Source organism: Vigna unguiculata, chromosome 5 (genome assembly GCF_004118075.2).
Source record: "Vigna unguiculata cultivar IT97K-499-35 chromosome 5, ASM411807v1, whole genome shotgun sequence".
Classification (NCBI taxonomy): Eukaryota; Viridiplantae; Streptophyta; class Magnoliopsida; order Fabales; family Fabaceae; genus Vigna; species Vigna unguiculata.
Window position 1 is genome coordinate 12,177,843 of NC_040283.1, and position 10,261 is coordinate 12,188,103.

At 27.0% G+C, this 10,261-nt stretch overlaps 1 protein-coding gene across 1 annotated transcript; it reads right to left on the reverse strand.

Moving 5' to 3' along the window:
- Positions 1-4,002: 4,002 nt before the first annotated feature.
- LOC114184063 (tropinone reductase homolog) lies at positions 4,003-5,778 on the reverse strand. Its single transcript, XM_028071300.1, has 5 exons — positions 5,575-5,778; positions 5,274-5,481; positions 4,968-5,184; positions 4,768-4,880; positions 4,003-4,372 (listed from the first exon to the last, which is right to left on the reverse strand). The coding sequence occupies exons 1-5, from the start codon at positions 5,664-5,666 to the stop codon at positions 4,202-4,204; spliced, it is 801 nt and encodes a 266-aa protein (XP_027927101.1). The 5' UTR covers positions 5,667-5,778; the 3' UTR covers positions 4,003-4,201.
- Between the last annotated feature and the right edge of the window lie 4,483 nt (positions 5,779-10,261).

A 10,261-nucleotide genomic window follows, 5' to 3' on the forward strand; every position in this document is an offset into this window, starting at 1 on the left:
AACAACACCATTCGAGGCAGAGTTTGTAATTGAAACCCGAAATACCTCCCAAGACTCTGGTAGAGTATTAAGCAACCATAATCCCATAACTTCGTCATCAAACTTTATGCCCATTCCTGACAATTGATCTAGGAGCCCTTGAAACTCATTTAAGTGATCAGAAATAGAAGAATTCTCCCTGTACCTCAAATTCATCAAGCAATTTAACAAATACAATTTATTATTGCCCGACTTAGAAGCATACAAAGACTCAATCTTCTCCCACAAAGCTCTGGCATGTGTCTCATTAGCAATATGATTATAAACATTATCTTCAACATATTGCCGAATAAAACCACATACCTGTTGGTGCTCAAAGTCCCATTCTTCTTCAGACATAGAATCTGGCTTCTGTGTAGCAAAGACCGGAAGATGCAATTTCTTGACAAATAATAAATCTTTCATCTTGCCCTTCCACAAATGATAATTTGTACCATTCAAAGCAACCATCTTTGCATTTGCCTCCATCATTCAAGCAAGTAAATATAGCCCAACCAAGAGCTCTGATGCCACTCTGATGGGGAAAACAATAACAAACAATATACCAGAGAATGCAGCGGATATAATTTCCCCTAACTTGCAAGAATCTATGAGGAGCAATAATCAAAGAGCAGCAATAATAAACCACCAAAAGCACAAATAAAGGCACCAAGATTTTTAACGTGGAAAACCCCTCAAATCAAGGGTAAAAACCACGAGTCGTCCAGACCAAAGAAATAGCTTCACTATGATCAACAAGAGTACAAAAGAGTCTTAATCAATAGCACAAATTAGTGCCAACACCCAACCAAATAACAAAGCAACAAAGCTTTCAAATAGAGAAGAACAAGAGAGGAAAACCTCTACAAATCACTGCTGCAGTGCGAAATTAATATCTCCCAACTCAGACCTCGTATCAAAGATCCGACCGGTCAGAATGAAGAGCAATGAGTTCCGAACCTGCTGTAAAAATTTCAGCCCGATCCAACGGTGAACGAATCCGCAGCGCCGAATTTACTGCGACAGCTCTATGAAAAACGTGAACAGAATTTTCCCTCTACCTCTCCCTCTATGTGTTAGGGCTTTCAGTGTATTCTGACTCTATTGTTCTGCCTCTCTCTTTATTTTATAGCCTCCTCTCCACTAGGTTTAAGTGAGACATGGGCTTCTCAAATTTTGGGCCTTTTCTCCACATAGGAAGGGAGCCCAATACCCAACACTCTTCCAAGATACAACAACCCGTCAGATCGATCGAGTGCAGCGAAGGATCTCTGAACCTTATGAACACCACTGTCTTAAAGATAATATAGAGAAGAAAAGAATAATACTTTTAAGAAAAAAACTCTAGTGTTTGTCGTCTCTGTTGTTGTTGTTGTGTTCCCCGTGCACCTAGGTGGTATTTATAGGTAGTAAATGAAGATAAAGGAGTAAATAGTAATAAGAATATAGTCGTTAGCCATAAAAAACATTAACTCATAAAGTAAAGGTTTATAAAAACATGAGTATTAGTAGAATTTCTATTTTAATTATTTTATTTTTTAAATTATATTAAAATATTTCTAACAATAATTATTGAGATGGGAGGAGTATTTTATCAAGCCTTGTAGTTCAAATAATACTAATAATAATATAAATATGAAATAATATAATAATAATTATTAAATCAATAATAATACTAAGACAATATATAAAACAATTAATATTAATCAGATATCAACAATTATAATAACAATAATAAATATAAAGAAGAAAAGAAGAAAAGATAATATATTATTTTATCTTTTCTTCTCTATATTATTTTAAAGATAATATAGAGAAGAAAAGAAGAACATTTTTAAGAAAAACTCTAGTGTTTGTCGTCTCTGTTGTTGTTGTTGTTGTGTTCCCCGTGCACCTAGGTGGTATTTATAGGTAGTAAATGAAGATAAAGGAGTAAATAGTAATAAGAATATAGTCGTTAGCCATACAAAACATTAACTCATAAATTAAAGGTTTATAAAAACATGAGTATTAGTAGAATTTCTATTTTAATTATTTTATTTTTTAAATTATATTAAAATATTTCTAACAATAATTATTGAGATGGGAGGAGTATTTTATCAAGCCTTGTAGTTCAAATAATACTAATAATAATATAAATATGAAATAATATAATAATAATTATTAAATCAATAATAATACTAAGACAATATATAAAACAATTAATATTAATCAGATATCAACAATTATAATAACAATAATAAATATAAAGAAGAAAAGAAGAAAAGATAATATATTATTTTATCTTTTCTTCTCTATATTATTTTAAAGATAATATAGAGAAGAAAAGAAGAACATTTTTAAGAAAAACTCTAGTGTTTGTCGTCTCTGTTGTTGTTGTTGTGTTCCCCTTGCACCTAGGTGGTATTTATAGGTAGTAAATGAAGATAAAGGAGTAAATAGTAATAAGAATATAGTCGTTAGCCATAAAAAACATTAACTCATAAATTAAAGGTTTATAAAAACATGAGTATTAGTAGAATTTCTATTTTAATTATTTTATTTTTTAAATTATATTAAAATATTTCTAACAATAATTATTGAGATGGGAGGAGTATTTTATCAAGCCTTGTAGTTCAAATAATACTAATAATAATATAAATATGAAATAATATAATAATAATTATTAAATCAATAATAATACTAAGACAATATATAAAACAATTAATATTAATCAGATATCAACAATTATAATAACAATAATAAATATAAAGAAGAAAAGAAGAAAAGATAATATATTATTTTATCTTTTCTTCTCTATATTATTTCAAAGATAATATAGAGAAGAAAAGAAGAACATTTTTAAGAAAAACTCTAGTGTTTGTCGTCTCTGTTGTTGTTGTTGTTGTGTTCCCCGTGCACCTAGGTGGTATTTATAGGTAGTAAATGAAGATAAAGGAGTAAATAGTAATAAGAATATAGTCGTTAGCCATAAAAAACATTAATTCATAAATTAAAGGTTTATAAAAACATGAGTATCAGTAGAATTTCTATTTTAATTATTTTATTTTTTAAATTATATTAAAATATTTCTACCAATAATTATTGAGATGGGAGGAGTATTTTTCAAGCCTTGTAGTTCTTCCCATGCTTAAATGAATAGTTTGGGAATGTCAATTCTCATGTGCTCTTGATGATCCTCTCCACCTGTCTCGAAGATTTTTTTTTATATGTTTTGCAGCAGGAAAGACAATTGATGGGAAACAACATCCTTGACAATCTTGAAAGTAAGACCATAGTGGTTGCCAACACCACCTCAACGTGTTCTTTCTGTGGTAAATCAGGGCATGTTGAGTCTGTTATTATAGGAGGAGTTAATTTCCTAACAACAAATGTAGTAAATGTGTTTGCAGTTATATACGAACTATATATATATATATATATATATATATATATATATATATATATATATATATATATATATATATATATATATATATATATTTCTTGTAGAATTAACTTTTTTAACATAAAATTCTACCTTATTTTACGTAATTACTCATTCTTCATTTTTGTTTGGTTATTCATATTGAATGTTATATTAAAAAAAATTTAACCAGATTTTATTCACAAAATTAAAAATATAGGTGTAGTAAAATTTATAAGTATTGATATTGATTATTTGTACATTTACATAAAAGATTTCATTGATATTACTTTTTATAGATTTTTACTCATAAAAATAAATATATAATATTGTCATTAGGCATTAATATTGGTTTTTTATGAATTATCTTTTAAAAAACAAATAATAGACTATTTTGAGGGAAGAATTTGTAGTTAACGAGTAATTTTTTAGTAGTGTGAAATTTTTTTGGTTCATAATTTTTTCCTTTATTTTCCATCGTTTTTTAAAATTAGAATAGATATCTAGTTGTCATGTTACGGGGAGTGGGCGTAAACATTAGAGACAAGACAACAAATTTAGCAACAAAAGAAGCAAACTCGTTCGAAGTTAACTTGAAATTGATAAACTGAACTTCATAATGAAATACATAACACTTAAAATATTGTACTTCAAACAATACTAATAATTGATGAGTTGTGGAGCTTCTGACAAACCAAATTGATGCGGAGATCTGTGTTTGGGGCAGTTTTTTATTTTATTTTATTTTATACCGGTAATAATCTTTTACATAACAGATTAAATTGTGTAACCCCAATCGATAGTTATAATTTGTCCAGTGATGTATGAAGCAGCTGGAAGGCAAAGGAAAGCAACCACGGTTGATACGTCCTTAGGTTCTCCAAGGCGACCAACTGGTGTTTGAGATATCATAGCTTCAACAATTTTATTCCCTCCCTCAACAGATTCCTGTAACAATTTACACATATTGGTCATGGTTGCTAAATTAACCACGCAAACGATACTATTATATCTCGTTGGAATGAGTGGTAAGAGAAATTTCGCTGAAAGTAGTAAGGTTTGTTAGGTAAATTTAAATGTCGGTAGTTGGAAGTTACTATATTAATTGTCTAGGAGATCGTAAAAAGTTGAAAGTGGGTCTAGTTATGATTAAGCATGCAATAGAGTTCATTAATTGTGAGTTAGGTAGTAGTTATATTTAATAAATATAGTTGAAGAGTCATGTCCAAAAGTCTATAAAAGGATCATGGAATGCTTCATTTTAACAAAAACAACAAATCTGAATATAATGAGTGTTTATGTAAAGAGACGTGATTGTCAACCAGGTTTTTCAGTTAACATACCACTGCAGAATCCAGAAGTTTTGTCTTAATACATCCAGGTGCTACAGAATTTGCACGAATATTATCCTTTGCCCATTCCAATGCTACGTTCTTGGTGAATATATCAATAGCGCCTGAATTATATTTATATACAGATATTAATTATCTTCTGAAACTCTAATTTGTTTTTAAGATAAAAGGATTGAAAGAGGGAAAAATACCGTGAGAGGATGCATACACAGCACTATAAGGCAAAGCTTTAAAACCTGCAGTGGAGGATATGAATACTATGCTCCCATATCCAGATGCTTTGAGAAGGGGATGTGCTAGTTGACATAGGTGGAAACTAGACTCAAAATTAGTTCCCATTAGGTTGCTTACATCTTCTGCAGTATAATCTATGATGTTCTTAGATGTAGTTGTTCCAGCATTGTTTATCTACACAAAACCATTTACCAAGTAATTCTAGCTGGAGGAAAATTCATACCAGAAAAAAGAAAAAGGAATTGAGGTACTGTATATCATACCAGAATGTTGAGTTTTCCGTTAAAGATGGAAGAAACATTTTTCATTAAATTTTCGCGTTGGTCACGGAATAATACATCACATGGCGATCCTGTTACACGAAAACCTTTTCTTTTCCATTCTTCTAAGCATTTCTCAATATCTTTCGGATTACGAGCACATATATGCACAGATGCTCCAAATTCTGCTAGTTCTTCAGCTATAGCGTATCTAAATGTGGCAACAGAATACAAAATTGTAGCAGTAACAGAGAAAAGAATGTTAAAATAAGAAATGTAGCAGACATTATAGAAGTGAACAAACCCTATGCCTCGGGTGCCTCCTGTAACTAGAGCTGTCATGCCATGGAGGGACCATTTTTGGTCTTTGAAGCCGCTCAACTTTGTTTCTGCCATTTCTCTGCTTACTGGTTTGTGATATTGTTTTGGCTTTGTCTTTTGCAGAAATGATTCCGACAGTTTTAGTGGTTATCGCTCTCTTTCACTTTCACATATTTATAAGGGGTGATATGCTAAAATGAGTGTTACAAAAGTTCAAAACCTGTCATAGTGGGTTCCCGTAACTACCCCATTCAATTATAACCTTATCAACTTTCATTTTCCTTTCATGTCATGACCCCGGTATTATAATTGCTGAATTTTATGTAATTTCAAAAAGATAAGATTTTCAATTAATTAATTTTATAAAGTTCTTTCATAACCGTATAATTATTTGTATTCTAAACGAATATGAGCTATATATATATATATATATATATATATATATATATATATATATATATATATATATATATATATATATATATATATATGTATATATGAGATGGAGAATTTGATTTTGTTAAGATTATTATTAAATATCTGGAAAAAAAAATCTCTCATCTTGTATATTTGTCTTTCTAATTTTATTCATCTTAATTTTTTTTATTTTAAAAAATGGTTAGATTAAAACCTAAATAATTTTTAATTGTTTCAGTGATTTAAGGTCTTATATTCCGTATTAATTTTGTAAAAATCAGTAGAGATCCTCTTTTAGTATTTAAAAGACTTTGTATTATGGAAAATTTTTCAAATCTCTTTTATTATTTCTTTTCAAGATTCTTCATTTAAAAATTTATATTATTCATTTTATATCTATATAAAGATAGGTAAATGTCAAAATATGAAAATATGACAATATACTTTTCTAGTATTTGTCAATTGGGTGACAAAATACTAAGCATAAGTCATATCCATATATACTTGTGTGAAAATTAAATAATTCAAATATAATTTATAAAATAAAAGAATTTGAATAATATGATAACCAGAAAAATCATTAAAGTAACCAATGTGCTTTTATTAAAAATCAAGATTTTAGCGATGACCAATCATCTTACCTTGTCCATAGCTATAGAAATAATTGTTTATCTTTTCCAGAATATAACTCAAAATAATTTCACTTCACAGTTTCAATTATATAAAATAGTAGAAATGATTTAATTTATAAGAAAAACAATCATGAACTAAATGAATAATAACAAGCATAAAACTACTTAAATCATATCTAATTACTTTAAATTCCAACGAAAAAACTCAACTAATCATAACCATGTGTGAATAATCCACTTATGAAATTTTTTTAAGCACATGTAATTGCTAGTTAGATTAATTAGAATTAATCGTTCTAGTTAGGGATGGTAACAGGTCGGGTCGAGCATAGAAAGTACCTACTCGCAATCCGACCGGTGACAAAAACATTCATCCACTACCCACGCGAGTATCCATTTAAAAAATATTCGCGGGTATTTTAAAAAGGTACCCGTAGATACCCACAAATATTAAAAATAATATATTTTATAAACATTTAAAATTAAATTAAAATAAAATTACAAACAAAATGTAAAATAAAATATAAATTATATTAAATATACATTAAATTTAAATTTAAATTTAATTTAATCCAATAAAATATAAATTAAAATTTAATTTTCATAAATTTAACTTAATAAAACATAAATTTATTTTAATTTTAATTTTTTTACTGGTAATGGGTACCCGCAGATACGGATAGTATGATATTGAACCCAACCTATTTATAAACGCATATTAAAATACTCGCTACCCATGAGTAATAAATACCCGCAGATACCAAATATTCATCACGGATTTTATCCGCGGATACCCATGATCACGGGTATTTTTGTCGTCCCCAATTCTAATCTAAGCTTTATTGAAGTCATCCTAATTTAGTTCCACTTATATTATTTTAATAATTACTTACATCAATATCATTTAATTAAAATCTATGTTTTCTTTCTTTCAAAGCTTCGAGTTTGATTACAAAGGTCATTAATAAATCAATTTTTAATTTTATGATTATTGGAAATTATTGATTACGTAACTAATTTCATTAAATTATTTTAGCCACTCCTTTCAATATTATTCTAAAAGAAAATCATTTCAATTTATAAATGTAATAATTTAGTAAAATATGTTGAATATTTAATATGTTATTAAAAATATAACTAATTAATTTAAGTTATTAAATACCAGTGAAACACATGCATTTCGCATTCACTTGTTCTGTAACAATAAAAAATAATAAAATTATTATTATTATAATTATAAAAATAAATATAAATAATTTTTACAATTTTATTATGAATAATTTGTATTTATAATTTGTATTTATTTGGTAAGTTTTTTATTATAAAGAATTCTTTTACTTTTAAAAAATGATAAGATTTAAAAAAACGATCAAATAAGAAAACTGTTTAAATTCAAAAAAAAATAATAATCTTCAAATATAAAAATGTGTAAACCAAAATAAGGAATTCTCATTTATATAATACTAGATAAAATTAGGGTTAAAAATGTTTTTTAAGTCTTGATGTTAGGTGGAAATTGGAAATGGTTCATCCTCGAAACTTTAAACTAATTTAGTCTTTTAACTTTGGAAATGTATGTATTTAGTTTTTTTAACTAAATTTTTTTAAATTTATTTAACGTTTGAAATGCATTTCATGATAGTATTTGAATTGTTTACATCGTTTAACTCATTTTCGCTTCAATGTTTACTTAGAAACGCGTTTAAAACGTCAAATAAACTTAATAACTTAACAAAATTTGATTAAAATGACTAAATTCACCCATTTATTAAAGATGAGAGACTAAATTAGTTTAAAGATTCGAAGAGGGACTAATTCCAATTTTCACTAAAAGTTAAGGGACCACAAATATATTTAACCCATCATTATAGTTATTAAAACAAATATAGATAATTTTTATTTATTTCGTAAGTAAATTTTTTATTATAAAAGTTATTTTAGTTTTAGAAAATGATTAGATTAAAAAAAACCGTAAAATTAGAAAAAACAGTCAAATTAAAAGAAAAATGCTAAAATTGGAAATAAAATCTAAACACCAAAGTGAGGAATCTCATTATATAATAATATATAAGTTTATATTTATATCACCTCTTATATTATGTATATATATATGTGTTGAGAAAAGATGTTAAAAATGTTTAAAAATAATAAATAATTAATGAAATTATAGAAAAAAAATACAAATTTTAAGAGCTACAAAATTATAACACATAAAGTTAGATAAAATTTGGTACCTATATAAAATAGTTTTTTAATATTTTTGTACCTATTTGAATGTAAAAGTTTTACATTAAAAAATAAGTAAATTATAAAGGTCCAAAAATTTGTGAGTTACGCTAATATTACCAAATGAAATATAAAAAAGAGATGCTAAAAATATTTAAAAATAATGAATAATTAATTAAATTATTAGAGAAAAAAATACAAATTGTTGAAGTTACAAAATTATGAAGTCATAAAAATAAAATAGAAAAAAGTTATTAAAAATATTTAAAAAAAGTGAATATTATTAGGGAAAAAATAAATTTTTTTAGAGATACAAAATTATAAACACATGAAAATAGATGTAATTTTGTAGCTAAATGTTTTGTAAATAGTTTTTACCTGTTTCAATGTTGGTTAAGTTTTAAATTACTAAATGTAACTAAATTATATTACTAAGGATAAAATAGGAAAATGAAATGTGTATACCAATATTATAAGAAAAAAAATATTATTAACAGTCAAAATTTATCAATTAATCAAAATTATCAAAAGTTTATCGATAGTCAAAAACTCGTTAATAACATCTCATTGGTAAATTTTAGTGATTGATAAGGAATTATTTTAGTAATTATCAATGATAAAATTTGTCGATAAAATTCGTTAGTAAAATCTGTTGGTAAATATCACAATCTAATTCATCTTTTTCATCCTGCCTCCTCCTACTCCTTCCTTTTAGCTTTCAATTTTTTTCTTCTTCTAGTACTTCCTCCTTTTTCTTTAATGTCGCCACCACCATCCTTCACCACTGTCCAATCATCGCCTCTTCCTTCTCCTCCTCCCCTTCTCTCACTTTTTCTTCTCTCCTCCTCTTTCACTTTCTCCTCCTCCATCATTGTTGCATTACGCGCCACTGTAGCACTATCGCTGCTCTACCATGCCATTGCCATGCCTACATCGCGTCGTCGTTATGCCTTTGACATCTCCTCCATCTCTTTCTCCTTCTCTTATTTTTATTTTTCTTCTTCTCACCCATCCACTTAATTTATCGTATATTTATTGATGAACTCTTTTCACCAAAGGTTTTATCGATGAATTTTAAGGTATGTAATCAAAATCTATTGGTAATAAAATTTTGAAATTATCAACAAATTTTAAAGTATGTAATTTTCGATGGATTTTATCAATGAAGGCAAAATCTATTGATAATTGAAAATTGAAAATTTGTTAATAATATTTGTCGTTAATTCAATTTTTCTAACAAAATTATTTTTGTCGATAATTCCAAGAATTTTTATAGTGCAAAGAGGTGTATTCTCTTTAAAGTATTAGAGAAAAAAAAGTTTAAGCTACAAACAAATGAACACATGTGATTGAATTAGAGAAAAAAATTCAATGGCAAATAGGTATATTTCCCTC